This window comes from Ranitomeya imitator, chromosome 6, assembly GCF_032444005.1.
Source record: "Ranitomeya imitator isolate aRanImi1 chromosome 6, aRanImi1.pri, whole genome shotgun sequence".
NCBI lineage: Eukaryota > Metazoa > Chordata > Amphibia > Anura > Dendrobatidae > Ranitomeya > Ranitomeya imitator.
In genome coordinates, this window is record NC_091287.1 from 491,494,422 (window position 1) to 491,513,687 (window position 19,266).

A 19,266-nucleotide genomic window follows, 5' to 3' on the forward strand; every position below is an offset into this window, starting at 1 on the left:
AAAGCTTCTTTGAATCTTGAAAATATATATATATATATGTATATATATATATACACACACATACACACACACACGGAGAGTGTTCCACACATCGGCTCCTTCTCTCCCCGACATCCTCTATCGGGTTGTGGTGGTGGGGGGGTGTCATGACAAATCTTTCGGCCAACCACGATCTCTCCTGATTTCCCCATACAGGAATGCTCGGCAGGTTCAGCTAACTATTATCCAATGTATATTGGTGCCTTAAGCCAGACCCATATATTATTGAAAACAAAATTATGTAAAATGAAAATTCCTTTATAGTTTTAAATATAATATAAATGAATATTAAAGGGAATCTGATACCAAGTTTTTGCCGTAATCTGAGAGCACCATGATGATGAGACCCTGATTTCAGCAATGTATCACTTGCTGGGCTGCATTCTGTTTTTTTATGCACTCACATCTTTCTCTGCAGCAAATCCTGCAGTGCTGTGAATGCTGAGATCTGTATAACCCCGCCCACACAACTGATTGGCTGCTTTCTATGTGTACCATTTATTGACAGGAAGCTGATGATCAGTGGTGGGGGCGGGGTTACGCAGAGCAGAAGGACTAGGTGGCACAAGACAACTAGTCCTGTAGTACCGGACAATTAGCTGGTATTCCCATAATGTTATTATGTGTACTATGAATATATGTACTTGTTATGAGTCAGCGATAAACCACATAAAAATCACAACAGTGCATCTTTAGTTTTTTACTTTTATTTTTTTATGCTGGTGTCCTCTATGATCATACTTGCTGAAACAACACGTCGGCCTGTTAAAATGACCTGCTGTCATGTCAAAAGTAAAAAGCGAATAGCTCTGAGATTCTGAAATTATTTGTGGCCCTATCTTTTTTTTCTGAATGTTTGGCTTAGTGGCCCTTCCTCATAAGTGCAGTGCAAAATACCTCAGAAGGGCGAACAATAGGAGTGAGCGCTGACGACAATGAGAACATATTTTACCATTCCTCTATTAAAACAGTCTGTTCCTTCTCTTTCAGAACCAGTGCCCCGAGGCCGAGGAGCTGATCTACAGTCATTTTGTCGTCTGTAATGACACACAGGAGACGCTGCGGTTTGGCCAGTTGGATACTGACGAGAATATTTTGTTGGCCAGTCTCCATAGCCACCAATACTGCTGGCGCTCACACAAGTCCCCACAGGTATAAATCTAAGTGATTTCTGAACCACCCAATTTATTTGATTAAGACATTCATACATCTTCTCATGGATTCATTTTTTCGAAATAACATAACAAAATGAAAACCGTAACTGTTTTTTCCCAAAAAATATTTACTGCATCTTTCTGCACGGTCATGATTCTTAAGAGTTGTCCGGGAATACTTTTCTTTTTCTTTCTAAAAGCGTACAAATTTTTAAGTTATTAAACACCCTGATACTCGCCTTCTTCAGGTCCACTGCTCCTTCTTTGCTGCTTCTTTGGGATTCGGCGGTGATGTCACCACTACACTGCACGTCCATGCTGCAGCCAATCAGTGGGTGCAGTGGTCATGTAGATGGAGAGGACAAGAGCCGCTAAACCCCAGCAGTTACTTGAACTGTAATGTGATATCTCGAGTGCAGACAGTAACTGGATCGGCAGTGGATAGGCAGGTCTGGACCTGGGGAGGGTGAGTGTAGGGTATTTCTTATTTTTAGGCCGAGTTGCCTTAGGATCTAAACATCAGACCTTCTCTATTAATTTAGGATCTCCAATAGGGTATTTGAAGGTGGGTCTTCTAAACTAGACAACCCCTCTAAGCTGGCATGCAGATGAGATAGCTTCCATTAGACCTGACCATTAGATATCTTCCCCATACTGATACGTTCAGCTGAGATTGTGATTGATGACACTAGGGGAGTTTCTGAATTGTGAAACATACATATACCTTTGTGCCCACCCTTACCTTCCCACAGTCAATATATTTTCTTGACATGCCACGATTTGTATCACAAACATAGATTTCTCCTAACAGAATGTCTCAAAATGATGGGCTTTTTTTCCACAAAGTTGGTCATCTCGCGCCACTCACATTGAGAATCAATGAGCCAAGAGAGAAGATAAAGAAGGACTCATCTGTATGCGTTCCTGACAACACAAATATACCGCCACCATTAGCTGCAGAGCACGTAGTTCTTCCTCGTCCGGGTGTCAATCGTTCATATTCGCTCTACATACAGTGGGGCAAAAAAGTATTTAGTCAGTCAGCAATAGTGCAAGTTCCACCACTTAAAAAGATGAGAGGCGTCTGTAATTTACATCATAGGTAGACCTCAACTATGGGAGACAAACTGAGAAAAAAAAATCCAGAAAATCACATTGTCTGTTTTTTTTATCATTTTTTTTGCATATTATGGTGGAAAATAAGTATTTGGTCAGAAACAAACAATCAAGATTTCTGGCTCTCACAGACCTGTAACTTCTTCTTTAAGAGTCTCCTCTTTCCTCCACTCATTACCTGTAGTAATGGCACCTGTTTAAACTTGTTATCAGTATAAAAAGACACCTGTGCACACCCTCAAACAGTCTGACTCCAAACTCCACTATGGTGAAGACCAAAGAGCTGTCAAAGGACACCAGAAACAAAATTGTAGCCCTGCACCAGGCTGGGAAGACTGAATCTGCAATAGCCAACCAGCTTGGAGTGAAGAAATCAACAGTGGGAGCAATAATTAGAAAATGGAAGACATACAAGACCACTGATAATCTCCCTCGATCTGGGGCTCCACGCAAAATCCCACCCCGTGGGGTCAGAATGATCACAAGAACGGTGAGCAAAAATCCCAGAACCACGCGGGGGGACCTAGTGAATGAACTGCAGAGAGCTGGGACCAATGTAACAAGGCCTACCATAAGTAACACACTACGCCACCAGGGACTCAGATCCTGCAGTGCCAGACGTGTCCCACTGCTTAAGCCAGTACATGTCCAGGCCCGTCTGAAGTTTGCTAGAGAGCATTTGGACGATCCAGAGGAGTTTTGGGAGAATGTCCTATGGTCTGATGAAACCAAACTGGAACTGTTTGGTAGAAACACAACTTGTCGTGTTTGGAGGAAAAAGAATACTGAGTTGCATCCATCAAACACCATACCTACTGTAAAGCATGGTGGTGGAAACATCATGCTTTGGGGCTGTTTCTCTGCAAAGGGGCCAGGACGACTGATCCGGGCACATGAAAGAATGAATGGGGCCATGTATCGTGAGATTTTGAGTGCAAACCTCCTTCCATCAGCAAGGGCATTGAAGATGAAACGTGGCTGGGTCTTTCAACATGACAATGATCCAAAGCACACCGCCAGGGCAACGAAGGAGTGGCTTCGTAAGAAGCATTTCAAGGACCTGGAGTGGCCTAGCCAGTCTCCAGATCTCAACCCTATAGAAAACCTTTGGAGGGAGTTGAAAGTCCGTGTTGCCAAGCGAAAAGCCAAACACATCACCGCTCTAGAGGAGATCTGAATGGAGGAATGGGCCAACATACCAACAACAGTGTGTAGCAACCTTGTGAAGACTTACAGAAAACGTTTGACCTCTGTCATTGCCAACAAAGGATATATTACAAAGTATTGAGATGAAATTTTGTTTCTGACCAAATACTTATTTTCCACCATAATATGCAAATAAAATGTTAAAAAAACAGACAATGTGATTTTCTGGATTTTTTTTTCTCAGTTTGTCTCCCATAGTTGAGGTCTACCTATGATGTAAATTACAGACGCCTCTCATCTTTTTAAGTGGTGGAACTTGCACTATTGCTGACTGACTAAATACTTTTTTGCCCCACTGTATCTGACAAATGCAATTTCTAGGATTCCGTATGTTTTATTTCTCCTCTAAAAGAAAAGATGCCAAGTGCAGGTTTGCTAAAGGTCTTTGTATGTTCCTTTGGCGTAAATATAAAGCCCCGAGCTTGGATAAATAAGGCGATTGCATGTTTGGGGAAAATTTGGAGCATGACGTAAATGTCTAAACTGACCACGGACGCAAAGCAACAGGGTGTTTTATCAGATTGTAGTGTAAAACGCCTTAAATCACCTTCAAAAAATTCCAGGACCACTTTTAGCTTCATAAACAGCTCATTACACCGGGTTCACTTAATAAACAAGATGTAGCGATATGCAGCCTTTATTTATGCATATTCCTGATGTTTTTTGGCAGGTTTATTTATTTTTCATGCTTATGCTATCATAGTAACAGCACTCACTTCTTATAGGAACGTAAAGGGGTTTATATACATATAAAACGGCTAGGAACATTTCTAGATCTTCTTATAGTACATATGTGCCGCACAGACGGGACTCCAGCATGTATGTGACATCAGCGGCTGTCGGCGAACACATAGGGAGAAATATTATGTATCAATATCATCGCCTAATTCTGAAAGAGCATTTCAGGGCAGCATTCTCACGATTGGACGGGGGTCCCACGGTCAGACCCCCATTAATCACATATCGTTTGCAATGATAGAAATATCTCTTAAAGCCTCTCACAAAATTTTTTTTTTTTTGTGCTTTTGTTTTTTTTTGTTTTATTCTAAGAACCATAACTTTTTTTTTTGCGGGACAAGCTTTAGTTTTCAGTGACACCATTCTTTTTACCATACAACGTACTGAAAAATGGGGCAAAAAGTTCCAAATGCAATGAAATTGGAACAAAATGAAATTCCGCTATTGTATTTTTGGGTTTTGTTTTTGTAGTGTACGGTGTTCATTGTCTGTCTGGTAAAAAAAAAAAATATATATATATATATATACAGTATATTGTCCAGGTCAGTGCGATTATGGTGATACTAACCCTGCATCGTTATATGTACAGATGTGTGTGTGATTAAAAAATAAATCTGAATGTAGCAGAAAAAAATAATCTGAATTTAATGGAAAAAAAAGTTTCTTTTTGTGTGGCCATTTTCCACAGCCGATGATATATATTTTTTCTAGTGATGAAGCGGAGTGATGGTTTGTTTTTTTGCACTGTGAGCCAACATGCTTTTTAATACTAATTTGGAGTAAACAAGATGTTTTGACACTTTTTATTGCATTTTTTTTAGTAAGGTGCTTGGGCACCCCCTTCTTTTGCCTTCCCCCCGCAATTCTGGTGTATCCATTTTTTTTTCTCATTGCAGTGTTTTCAAATTAATTTTATAATTTGATAGATTGGACTTTTATGCACTTGGCAATACCAAACATGTTTATTTTTTTCCTTTCTTATGTTTAACAAAAGAAAAAATGCTGGGTGATTTTGAATTTTGATAGAATTTTGATATTTTTAAAACCATTATTAATTACTTATAAAACATTTTTTCCCCTTAAAAGGGACGACTAAAATCTGCAATGGTTTAACCGCTTGTACTATGTACCACCATATATGCCACCATATTGCAGCATATACAGGAATACTGATGGCCTCCTATAGAGCTCAGCCTGTGGTAGCCAGTCTTCAATAGACCTTCAGCTGCTATGATAACCCAACGGTACAACCCCTCAATTTATATGCTGCTATCAGATATTGATTGCAGCATCTAAACGGTTAACAACCTCTGCTGTTAGAAACAGATGCAGGCTTTGTAATATAGCCGACATCTGCCACGTATGGAGGGAGATCCGCTACTAACACCCCGGCGTACTTATGAACCCCTTCCTGGGACGATTATTAACACCCTAATGCAGGAAGGGATTATAGGGGATTTCCAGAGAGTATGTATATATATATATATATATATATATATATATATATATATATATATATATATATTTTATGACATAGAGGGAAAAATAGTGATCACAATTTTAAAAATATTGAGTGTGCATAAAAAATTCATAAAGTCCAGAAAAGATTAGATATATAGAGTATAGACAATGTTTACTAAATTATAAATTGAACAGACTCAAAAGCGCAACAAAAAAAAAAACAATGAATCACACTGAGAATCACGTGACATTGTTACTTCGGCACTGGAGGTTAGTATAAGTGTTATTATTGTGCAAAGGGGAAACATAGGAATTCATAAGGGCATGTCCTACTAGTGGACAGCCCCATTAACACACTAAAAATGCCAAGAAATGCTTACCCAGCCAATCATTGGCCATTACACTGTCCGACTTAAGCCAATGATTGGCTAAGCGATATAGTGCAGTGGGGTTGGTGCAGTGTGACAGACAAGCAGTGACCCAGGAAAGTTCAAAACAAACGTGTTTTAATGTCCAGAACTCACAAAGTAAGCAACACACGATATCCTCCGTATCGCAGCCGGAAATCAAGACAGTCCGTATCAGAGACCGGTTGCCGTGGGCGACTGCACCACCACCGTGCTAAGCTGAGGGGTGCCAGGCCTTTTTGGCTCCTGGTTACTTCACACCGGCTGAGCTTTGCAGAGCCACCTGCACACTGACTGACACACCCAACCTTTTGCTGCAGGATTTTTAAATTGGCCACTTGTAACACCCAGCCTGGAGGGAGCGAACTGCCCCACTACCATCTTGCAGTTCACTCCAAAAATAAAAGTCCATGCCAGGTTTTCTTAAATCTGCCTTGGGCAAATTGCTTGCCCAAGACCAAACTTACTTTTATTTTGCACTGCAATCACAGTTATACCTGTGACTGCAATACACTCAGCGGCCTCAATACGCTTCTGTACGCATCCTGGGGGACACATAGCTACCCTCGCATATAACACCTGTCACTGCTTCACAGCGGGCATTTTTGGAAGTATAGACCAGCGGGTAACGAACGCTGTGGTCATTTGTCAGGGTTATTATTGTTTTGTTTTTTTTTTATTAGTTTGAGCCCTTTAAATATAATTTTTACAACTTTTCTAGGATCAATAGATCCTTATATTCTGTTATCTTCATATGATCTCCACATCGTGGAGACCTATAAAGATACAGGTCTTTCATACTTTACTTTCCAAACCTTAGTAAAATTCCACATTATCCATCCGCATTTAGTTTTCCATTTTCTGCTTAGATTCTTTTAGGATGACTCCGACATTTAATATTTTTAGGAAATTACAAAAATATTGAATAATATTGGTGCGGTGTTGAGTCCCTGGAAGGAAATGCAGATTATCACCTATCCGGTGTATATTATGAATTCCATTCCATGTGGAAAGCACTTACGGTTTTTCCTGACATTTTTTTTTTTTTTGATCCCTCCAAATAATTTCCATGTTAAATGAATTAATGAAGTGGGATTACCTGTAAGTCAAAACAGTACCCAAGCCTGGACAATCCCTGCAAGTGTCAGTTTCAAGGAATGCTGCATGATCTCATAGTTATGAAATTATTTCATTCCTCATGATAATTCACCACTTGCCAAGAGAGTGAATTTTAAGAAGTCTGAGAGCAGATTGTGAGATAAATGTGAATAATCCATTCTGTTGCAGAGCGGGACTTCCCTCAGGCTTTGGTTCATACTTGACTCACACTTGGGGATATAATTAAGACAGGACCGATTCTTAGACCACATTTTGTTACAGGGAAACAAAACCATCTCGCCTCCCTCTAACTGGTTCATATTTCTTCTTGGAGGGCTAGTGGCTGCCACCAAATACTTCAGTTAACCTTTACAAAATGTTTGCTCAGTTCGGTAACGCCATCCTAGTCAAGGAAAACAGTTGGAAGGGCTTTCCGTTTCTTTTACATCCAGGTCAATTAAATCCTTCGTGGTAATTAAAGTAAGGATATGGGATTTCAGGAGATGAAGAAGTACAAGGAGTTTACAGTAAATAGTTTATTTTATTTAACTTGTGTAACACCTCTAGGTTATAAAGCGAGAGTCAAATCGGCGGCTACTGAATGATCGGCTTATGTTTAAAGAGGGAAATCTCACCCTCATGAAATCTAGAGGCGCACAGACGGCAGCTTGGGTCTTTGTGGTCCGTTCCCCAATGCAACTCTTTGGGCCTGATTGATCAAGATCGGTTTTGACCATGTCTGTCGATGCGTTGATATGATGGAATAAGACGCTCCTGGTTGATGGAGTATGTCTCTTCTTCAATCAGGAACGTGGGATGAGTGCTTAGGCCTCTGTGTGCCCTTCGCCACAAATCCTACTGGAGTAAGGTCTGGGGTTCACCACTCGTCATGAATTCTGGACGGCCCTGGTTAAGTGGAAGGATGGTCGATCATGCACACTGCTGCTCCAATCATTCTTGTGGGAGTGCCAAAGTACAGCGATTGGAAATCTCTGATGGTCCCATTAGGCAGTATCAACCTACACTCCAATCAGATGGGACTCTTCAGAGCCCCAGTTTTCAGGATTAGACGGCACCAATGGTACCAGTCCGACCTCCAGCAATGAGGAAGTTATACCTTATCACATGGATAGGGGAGAACTTTCAAACAGGAAAATACCCCTTTAAGGTGCATTCAGATGAGACAAGTCCGGACCATTTAAAGGAAACAATCGACTTCTAAACAAGTCAGTCGGCGCTCGTTTACTTCTCTTTATGCAGGCAGGTACTGACGGGAACATTATTCTATGTTCTGAACGGATGATACACTGCTGATAACGATGAGTTTTATCCTGGTATAAAGCAATCCAAACCCTTAATGATTGAATGTTTAACTGGTTCGTCGGGTGATTGCTGGTATGATTACACTGTTTTAGGGCAGGTGTGGGCAACTGTATTTTCGGTCCGAGTGCGACCCGACAAACATCAGATAGACTAATCTTGGCCAGAGTACTATGGAGCCGTGCACATGTCTGTTTTTTTTTCTTCTTAGAGTCTGTCTGAATGGAGAATTGAGTTTGTCTATGCACTGACAGAATAGCGAAGATGGAGATTTTTCTTTTCCATCTTCTCATCCGAGGGAATCGGATCACACTCTGATCAGAATTTGATCAGAGTGTCATTAGCATAATCATCCTGAATCTCTTGGATGAGAGTCATCTGCACCTGCCCTTATAATCAGTAATGGCCTACCTAAATGTAGATTTAGCAGAGGTCATCATCATCAAGATCAGATCAGTGTAAGTCCTATACCTGCCACCCCACCAAGCATCTAAACCCGCAGCTGTAAACTATCCCTACTCCTGTGTGCTGCAGCCCCGATCATATATCCTTCAATAAGAGCTGAGCTACAGTATCCGGGACCTTACATCCGGCTACTGGTGCAGCTGATTGCTGGGGGTGCTGGGTGTTGGATAACCACAGAACTGATATTAATGACATGTCATTAGGATATGCCAGTCCCATGCAACCCCTTTAATCTTACTAATGCCATTTTACACTTATACAGCAGAACCTTACATATGACAGGCAGAAGATGAACTAAATTTATTAAACCTGCGTTACTTTTTTTTTGTTTTTCTTATAGCCTTCCTTGTTTTGTTTTTCCTTTTCCAGAAAACCGCTTCCCCCCCCCCAGCTGCAGCTGGTTTTAAAAACAAACTGCATTTACTCACCCTCCCCAGGTCCCACACTTAGTCTCCTCCACTGCTCCTGTTGTTTCCTACTGTCTGCAGCGCTGAAATCACATTCAGAACGCTTCAGTCAATCACTGAGCTCAACTCTCAGCAGCTCACGCTGTCAACTTGGCCAAAACCCGCTGAGCTTGGTTATTTGCTGCAGTGCTGTCAACATGATTTCAGCGCTGCAGACAATCATAGGCACTAGGAGCAGTGGTGAAGCCTCATCCATGGACCTGGGGAGGGTGAGTAAGTTTGTGCTATTTTTTACAAACTACATCAAGAGGACACGCGTATTCTGGAACCCAGAAAACCTCTTTATTACACCTGGCACAATTATTGATTTTACTGTGCCACATATATTTTCTTTACACTAAAAAAAGAGTCTATTGAGGCACATAAAGTGTAAATGCTTCAATGTGGCGCAAGGCATTTGCTCCAAGATTACGATGTATTTTAATGTAAATAATATTTTCTTGGTGAAAGTATGGCCTGAAAAACCAGGCACGGAGAGGGAGAATATGGCTTCTAGTAAAATATTGTATTTGTGAAACTTGAGTTCTCAAAATGCTCTTCTGCATAATCTGGATCAATGTAGCGTTATATGTATAGATGTGTGCACTCTGTGGGGGACAATTAGTGAGTGTGTCTTACGTGACTCCTAACTTTTAGGAACTTTTAGGATAATCTAAGAGAAAATGTTTTGGATCATTGGTTCTTTGCTGTGGATATTAATATGTTTACCACAAAATTTAATCTGAGCAAAGGCATTTTTAAGGTTTGAAATGCATCAAATCATGAAATAATATACATGTTGAAATGCATTTAGGTACTAAAGCGTCATATAGTAAATGTATTAATTAGTTAAAAATATTGGAAAGCTAGGTTAGGGTTAAAAATTGTAACCTCCCTTGGGATGTATGGATATATGCTATATATTATATTTGTAAGCTTAAAATTCCGTAAAGCCATACCTGGACATCTAGTTGCCCTTGCAGGAAAAATATTCTTTCTGTAGCGCCACCTATAGGTAGATAGTGTGCAAGATGCACTTCCCTACGCAGAGAGTTTTAAAACAAAGCATGGATACAGTGGGGAAAATAACCTACACAGAATGGAGAGGTCTGCAATTTTTATCGTAGGTACACTTCAACTATGAGAGACAGAATCTACAAATAAAAACCAGAAAATCACATTGTATGATTTTTACATAATTAATTTGCATTTTATTACATGAAATAAGTATTTGATAAAATGGAAACACAGAACGTAATATGTTGGTACAGAATCCTTTGTTTGCAATTACAGAGGTCAGATGTTTCCTATAGTTCTTGACCAAGTTTGCACACACTGCAGCAGGGATTTTGTCCCACGCCTCCATACAGATCTTCTCCAGATCTTTCAGGTTTTGGAGCTGTCACTGGGAAACATTGAGTTTCAGCTCCCGCCAAAGACTGAGCAAGATTGACACTCATCTTGTGTTTCTTCTATTTTCTAATAATTGTGCCAACGGTTGTTGCCTTCTCACCAAGCTGCTTGCCTATTGTCCTGTAGCCCATCCCAGCCTTGTGCAGGTCTACAATTTTGTCCCTGGTGTCTGCAGACAGCTCTTTAGTCTTGGCCATGGTGGAGTGGCTGGAGTGTGATTGATTGTGTGGACAGGTGCCTTTTATATAGGTAATGAGTGCAGAGCAGGAGGGCTTCTTAAATAAAATCCAACAGGTCTGTGAGAGCCAGAATTCTTGCTGGTTGGTAGGTGATCAAATACTTATTTCATGCAATAAAATGCAAATTAATTATTGTTTCTGGTTTTGTTCTGTCTCACACACAGTTGAAGTGTACCTACAATAAAAATTACAACCTCTCCATTCTTTTTAGGGGGAAAAACCTGCAAAATCATCAGTGTGCCAAATACTTATTTCCCCACTGTATTAGTCAGGGTACCTGTTTGGGTAATACATCGTCTCTTCTTTAGACACTTTGTGTAACTTTACACCACTTTGTGGCTGACTTACTCTCCTATTTTGTGCCATTTCAAGGTCTAAGACACTTAATAAACTAATTGACAACTTAATGCAACTTTTTTTTTTAGTAAATTCTGTGCTCAATCACATATTTGCCTTGTGATAGGCAATGTATCTACTGTTTTTGTTGTTTTTTTGCCGATTGGGAATGAGTAGAAATGAGCTCTTTGCTTGTACTGAGCATCTGCATAACTTTTTTCATTTGCTTTCATGTTAGTTCACATACAATTTATACTCTATACACTATAAAGCATTCTGATCAGTAACTGGAATTACGGTGATAGATGTTTTTTCTTACAGTCTTACTACTATTTTATGTTGTTTTATTTTCATTTTTTCTCTAATGATTCCGTCCATCAATCCTTCAGTGGACACATTTATTCAATTAGTTACTTGAGATATTAAACATCTGTCCCCTGAAACTGTTCCATATGCTGGATACAATCTGGATTCCATAGGAAGTAAAACATTCTGTAGACTTGATGATAACGGTGATAATAATACGGTACTTTCATAATTGTAAAGATCAATATTTCGGTGGTGAAATAAGAAAAGGGTAGTAATAACCTGCATTTTAGATGTTAGAAATGAGATTCGTTCTTGTGTCCTTTATAATTCTGTCTCAGCCATTTCCATTATTTTCTTTTGTCTATTAAAGGGATATTCCATAAAAAATATTGATTGCCTGTTAAGTAGTAGTTTGCAGGCGTCATGATGAGGATCAGGAGAAGCTGAGCAGGTTGATTTACAGCTTTATGTGAAAGGATTCTGCTCTTTGGAGTCAAGGGGGCGGAGTCATACAATGATTGACAGCTTTCCCTACATAAGTTGTCATACTACTCATCGATGTGAGTTGGCTGTAGCTGTGTGTGAACAGCAGCGCTGGTTTACTACTCATGTAAATAGCTTAGCCAATCTCCTTCTCTGTCCACACAATGGTTTTGATTGAGAAGGGGGCTGGCATAAAGGAAACATGGAAGCAGGTTTTTTTCTGTTTAATCTGAGAGCAACATAATGTAGGGGCAGAGATCCCGATTCCAGGGATGTGATTCTTGCTCAGAAGCTTCCTGTAGTTTCAATACATACGATCAGTGTTTTATCAGCAGGAGATAATCACTAGAGGACCAGGTATCACGTGCCAGACAGTCCAGCTGATCTATGTAGCCACGCCCCAACCACTGATTGGCAGCTTGCTTTCAATGTGAACAGGAAGCTGCCAATCAGGGGAGTGGGCGTGGTTACACACAGCTCAGCATTCTGACCACTGCTACATCTACAGCAGAGAATACTGGGATTCTATCAAAATTGCACCAAGCAACCCAATAAGTGACACATCCATGGATTCAGGGTCCCTGCCCCTACATCATGCTGCTCACAGATTCCAAAGCAAAAATCTGCTGACAGACTCCCTTTAACCATTACAATAAGAATTCAGCCAACCCATTTTATATATAGTTTGACATGAGCAGACACAAAAACCTTTGTGTAACACACTAAAGGAAGCCATATATAATAGATCAAAGTTGTATGGGGACCTCCAAACTCTCCCATGACAGATGTTGGTGGAGCGAAGGATCCATCCTGTTGAACTTCAACAACTAATTTCTATGCCCAGTGCAGAGATAAGCGGCTGCCAAGGAAGTCTGGCAGTGGCCCTCTAAAGCCTCCCATACACATTAGACCAAAGTTGTCCGAACCTGCTCATATCGGCAGGATTGACCGACGGTCTAATGTGTATGGGGGCTCCCGATCCCCCTGATATCATCTGTCACCTGTTGCATTTCAATGGCCAATCCTTTTGTCCTCCCCAGATATAAGCCTGAAAATAATGTGTTAGCTGGGCAACCCCTTTAAGTAGTAATAATAAGTGTCATGGTATATGGGTTATACTTTACAGTGGTGAACGTTACCTGCCGAGACCAGGGCCATCACTACAGCCCCAGCACAATAATGACAAATACCACTCGTTTTCCTACAGTCCTCTGGGTGCAGCCCAGCATACGTTATCAGCCGGCCGCGTCGTCAATCTTTTCATACTTCATAGAGCAGTAAACCTTGGAATATCTCATGGTAATAATACTGATAAGATTACAGTGAGGCTCGCTGGACATCGACTGCCAGTCATCTCCGCACAAGCCACCCACAGCCTGAGGCAGATGACAAGGTTAGTACAGGGGCCTTCACTCATACCTAACCTTCCCAGATGCGGGTGCACGCCGAGCTGCTGATTATTTGGATTTTTGGACCACTGGACGTATGTGAAGATGTAAAAACTGGATTGTTCCTGCTGTTTTTACTACTGCAATTCAGAAACTGGGACAAACTACCGTACTTTTATTTTTTTTGCATAGTTGAAAAAAGCTTCACCGCTTAAAGCCACAATGCACAAATAAAATAAAGTAATAGTTGCTTCATGTTACAAATCTTTAAGTGTAGTCCATACATTCAATATTGCGCAAAAAGTCAATTTTAGCATTCAAACTACGAAATGGCAAAATGACACATTGGTGAATGTTCATCAGCCGGGGGTCCCAAAGGATTGTTAGGATGGATGGAAATACAGCAAACTCAGCTATGAGGAGTATTAAAGGGGTAATCCAATGAGAAAAAGAAATCTCTCTGTAGCCCCCGCCGAGACCCTTACAGTAGAGGACTCATGCTCTCAGATATTGAAATGATGAAGAATTGGAACACAAAGTTTATTAGGTCCCAGAGAGTTTTCAATAGTTGAAGTTGACTTGACATAAAGGGTTATTCCCAAAATACTAACTTATCCCCTATTCACAGGGGGTAACTTAATGCTTCCTGTACACATTAGATGGCTGTCTGCTGAATGATCTAGCTACCTCAACTCCTCCGATACCCAGGACCGCTTGTCTCGGCAGAGTTCTCCGATGTTCTCTGTGAAAGAGCCACTGCCAATGTCCTCTGCCAGAGGCTTATCTCTAGAGAGAATTAAGGGAACAGCCATTAGAAATTCAATGTGCCTCATCCTTCTCTCATCATCATATGCCATGGAGGATCGGTAGGCCCCCGTACACACTAGACTGTCTGATGACGATATCGGAGGGTTTTACCAACTTTAGTCTAATTTGTATGGGGGTCCTTTATTTAAAATTGGAAGTCCGACTGCTGGGACCCCTGCAATCCCAAGGTTGGGTGGAATCTGTGAACAGGGCTCTACAGAGCCTCATCTTGAATGGAGCAGAGGTGTGCATGCTTGACCGCTTCTCCATTCATAGTCTATGGAACTTTCGTAGATATTGCTCGACTTTCTTCGAGAGTCCAGTAGACGATCAATGGAGTAGACTTTAGGCTAAAGCACCCGTGCTCCATTTAAGTCATGGGTCTACAGAGCCCAGTTCTTGGCTTTCATAGCCCCAATCTCAGGATCGTGGGAGTCCCAGGGGTCGAACCTCCAGAGATCAGTAAGTGGTCTAGAAATTTAGCTTGACTATATTTTACCCTACAAATCACAGCAAAGCGAAGTGAAATATTCTAATGTATCATGTGTCACCAAAGAGGTTAAACTATTTCCCCCCTCAGGAAGCTGAAAGGCCTAAATCTTTACAGAAGAATGCTAATGAATCCTAATGACAGAATGCAGTGTATTTATGATCCCGCACTTATAATGGATGTTGTATCTCCCTGCAGCTGCTGCACATCTGTATTGAAGGCTGGGGAAACTGGCGCTGGTCGGAGCCTTTCAATGTGGACAACGCCGGGACATTCGTCCGAACCATTCAGTACAAGGGGCGGACGGCTACACTGATTATTAAAGTGCGGCAGCTGAACGGGGTGCAGAAACAAGTATGTTGGGAATAGATTTTTGTATACATCTATTATCTACATTAATTGCATTTAGTATATAAAAAGGCAATATGTTGTTATATATTCATATATTCATTGAAATAAATAGAATTGTAAAAATAACAGATGTGAATATTTTTCTGCCACATGATGACAGAAGTTTTCTAGGAGTGATACCTTTATTGGCTAACCAGAAAATAATATGTTTGCAAGCTTTCAGAGCACAGTGGCTCCTTCTTCAGGCAAGATTACCTAATGTAATCTTGCCTGAAGAAGGAGCCACTGTGCTCTGAAAGCTGCAAACATATTATTTTCTGGTTAGCCAATAAAGGTATCACTCCTAGAATACTTCTGTCATCATGTGGCAGAAAAATATTCACATCGATTTTTCTGGCTAACACGGTACCACAATACAATTTGTTATTGTACATCATAAAAATAACAGAAAAATATATATTGAAAATAATAAAAAAATAATGAGAAAAGTCTGTGTGATGACACAATTGCTGCATATGCAACCGTGTGCCATAGGGGAGGTAAGATTATTATCATGAAATCACAGCTTGCTTTTTTATTTTACATAAAATGTAAGTAAACCCAGTATAGAGTAATTTTTATAATACAGACAGATTACACTAGAAGGGAATCCGTAGAAGCCTCTGTCACTCCAGCTCTATTCCTCACCCAGCGCTGCCTCCTCCTGCTTGACTGACGGTGCCTTCGCCTGAAGTCGCACAGCATAGAGGCTGTCCGTTATGGAGTAGGAGACTTGCGCTGGGCGGGGAATAGAGCTGGAATGACGGAGGCTTCAAGTCTACAAATAGCTTTTCCGCCTCATTTGCTTTTCAATTCAAATGTTGATTTGTCAATAATGTTGTTGCTAAAACTACTGCATTTTTTTATTATTATAAGTTTTGATTTAAATTTTTCTAATTTTTACAGGAAAAGAAAAAAATAATTATGCATTTTAGATTTTTCACTATCATTTATAGATTAACAACCAATCTTAAAAACTACAGTATTAAAATAACTAATTGTGCATCAATATGACGGCAGATATGATTTGCATCTTAAAATGATCTCTAAAGAGGTATTCAAGTAAGAAGTTATCACCAGCCCTCAGGACACATGACAAGTTGTAGATCGGTGGGAGTGCAGACGCTCACCAATTCCCAGAACAGGGGATTTCTGTCCCCCATTTAAATGCAAAAATTGAAAGTTTGTGGTCTGTCTGCGCTGCCAGCTGAAACGTCAAGTGCCAGAAATAATGAAAAATAATGTTTTTTTTAATTGTTGTACACATTTCGAAGAGTAACCCACTTCTTCAGGAAACCAAAACCATATACGGTTCTTGCTTGACCCCCTATTATTCTTTTTGGGATTGTTGGACATAGGCAAGTTAATGGTCAGACCACCACAATCTAGAAGTTCTCACCCATCTTGCGAACAGTTGATAACTTATTTTTTTTATCAGATTATCCCTTTTAGGTGACTTCTTTGTACATGATTACACACGGCTGTAGTAGAATAGGCATATAACTGTAAGGCTGTCCTTTGGTCTCGGGAGTATACCACTTGGAATATCTTGGTTGTTGGCAGCGGATCGGGATATCACTTTTCTGCTTGGCTTCTGTAGGTAACCATCTGTGGAAGGCAGATCATCTGTAGCTATCTGCCGGAAAGCATTGACCTCAAGGTGGTACAGCACTACGTGGGACATGACGGTTATGCTGTGGTACGAGAACATATCGACTGCCTGGAAGCCAAACAGATGCTGCCGTCGTACATCCTGGAAGATAGTGAGCTCACAGAGGTTTCTGTAAGAGCCACAGGAGACGACGAGTGGTCCCGAGATGTTTCCCTGACTTCGGAGGCCACAGAAAACGACTTTATCATTCAGGTATGCTGTCCATGTACAGCAATAGCTATTACTGCAATGTACATCTAATACGTAGGTGACATCTTGTGCTGCTGTGGGATGATGGCGGTCAGCTGTCTCACGTCGTTGGCGAATATTTTCCCATTACTGAGATAGATGACAGTTGGTGCTCATAAAGTACTATGGAGAAAAGAGGGATGAGCTAGAAGCAGACACAGACGTTCTGCCGCAACAGACAACAGTGACACTTTAAGGCTAGGTTCAGATTGCGTTAGAGCAATCCGTGTAGCGCCTAGCGGTAGCGGATTGCGCTAACGCAATGTTTTAAAAGGGGTCGCGTTAAACGTCCCCGCTCTCGCAGAGCTCCGATCTGCGAGAGCGGGGAACGGACCTCGGGCCGCGCCTCGAACGCTACAAGCAGCGTCCGCGGCGCGCCACAAAACACCGGCACATCGCTAGCACGTACCGAAAATGGCACGCGCTAGTGATGCGCGTCCCCATTGCTGTTAATGGGCACGCCAACGGACGCGTTGCACTGCGTTAATTTCGCCGTGCAATGCTGTCCGTTAGCGCGGTCCCATTAACGCAATGGGAACCTAGCCTAAAGGATTATTATCATGTTTTTTGATGGACATTGGATAATGTATGTGGAAAAAAAGCAACATTCCAATTTAAAGTTTTTTATTTTTTATTTTTAACCACTCCCCCGACAATTAGTGTTATTTTATTATTTACAGCTCATTAACTAGGGGACGGGCCATTGTTGCTTTCTATGCCAGGATTGTTAGAGCATACTGAAGTAAAGCAGCACCGAAGACCTCACAATCTAATATATCAGTGCAACCATGCCTCAGGTCCGAACTGTCAGTAAAGTAGGAGCGCACCGCCACTCAGCAGGCAGGAAGGAGGGGAGCGGTGCACTCCTGCTTCAGAACAGCCCCTGTAAATGTTCACGTTGAAGTAGCTAGCTTTAACATCCCAAGCACACAGCATAAATATGTCGTCATTAACTGTCTATGTCTGAATAGCCCCAAGTCAGCCAACTGTTCTTGGAGAGCTTGGCTAATATTATTATTATTACTTTTTTATTATTGTTTTATTTTTATTACACTGCTATATTCTTGTGCTTTATATTTTTCTTTTCTAAACGTCTTCATAGGTGTTTTTGATTTTTAAGCATGGCTTGATATGTAGAAGCACAGATGAAGAAATTTTATATGTATTTTTATTGCAAATTTTTCAAATAAGTTTCCCAGTTTTTGTATGCAAATATATTTCAATTGTAAGAACATATATACCATAGAGATGGCCCATTTTGTTGTTATGAAGCCCTAGGAAATAAGGGTCTTCACTCCAGGTTATCTTTGCCCCCATTTTAAGACATCGCGAGAATCCGTCTTCACTGGAAGGTACTTAATTTGAGATGCGGCGCCCAAACCTTCAGTCCGAAGTGTTTTTTATCTATTTATTGTACCTATATAGTGCCATCATATTCCACAGCACTTTACAGACATTATCAACACAGTCCCCACAATCTAGATTCCCTATCGGTATGTCTTTGGAATGTGGGAGGAAACCAGAGGACTCTGAGGAAACCCACTCAAATACAGGGAGAACATACAAACTCTTTGCAATGTTCTTGGTGGGATTCAAACTCAGGACCCCAATGATGCAAATCAACTGAGTAACCATACAATGCTAACCACTGAGTCACCGTGCTTGTGGTTGGTGTCAAAAGCACCTGAAAGGGTCTAATTTTTATCCTTTCTCTGGAGTCATCGGACCTCCATGTAGTTGAGCGTTGACCACATTTTCATGCCTAGGTTCCCATCTCCATATTCGTGAGCCGCTGATCTGCCCTCCGGTCTGTCATGGTGCTCCATGATCTTCAGTTTATTTTGCCAGTGTCTTGGATAAACCTACTCTACGTGTAGGCACGGCGGCCGTCTGTGCATTATTTATATCCCGCCAGACTTCTGTTGACATTACAGATCAAAGTTTTTTTTTTTCCAAATGTTTAGCGTGATCAGGAAGTGAGGAGCGGGATGGCGGCGCGGTGGGATCATATCACCGTGGGCTCTAGGAGCGATGTGTCTTGATCACATTACAAGACGGGCT

General features: G+C 41.1%; 1 protein-coding gene across 1 annotated transcript in view; it reads left to right on the forward strand.

Annotated features, from left to right (window-relative positions):
• Nucleotides 1-19,266, forward strand: part of VPS13B (vacuolar protein sorting 13 homolog B) — a 1,386,889-nt gene that overhangs the window by 1,234,746 nt on the left and 132,877 nt on the right. Inside the window, exons 43-45 of the mRNA XM_069731647.1 lie at nt 1,030-1,191; nt 15,114-15,269; nt 16,906-17,169. Of these exons, the coding sequence (XP_069587748.1) occupies nt 1,030-1,191; nt 15,114-15,269; nt 16,906-17,169 (582 nt within the window). The remainder of the gene's footprint in view (nt 1-1,029; nt 1,192-15,113; nt 15,270-16,905; nt 17,170-19,266) is intronic.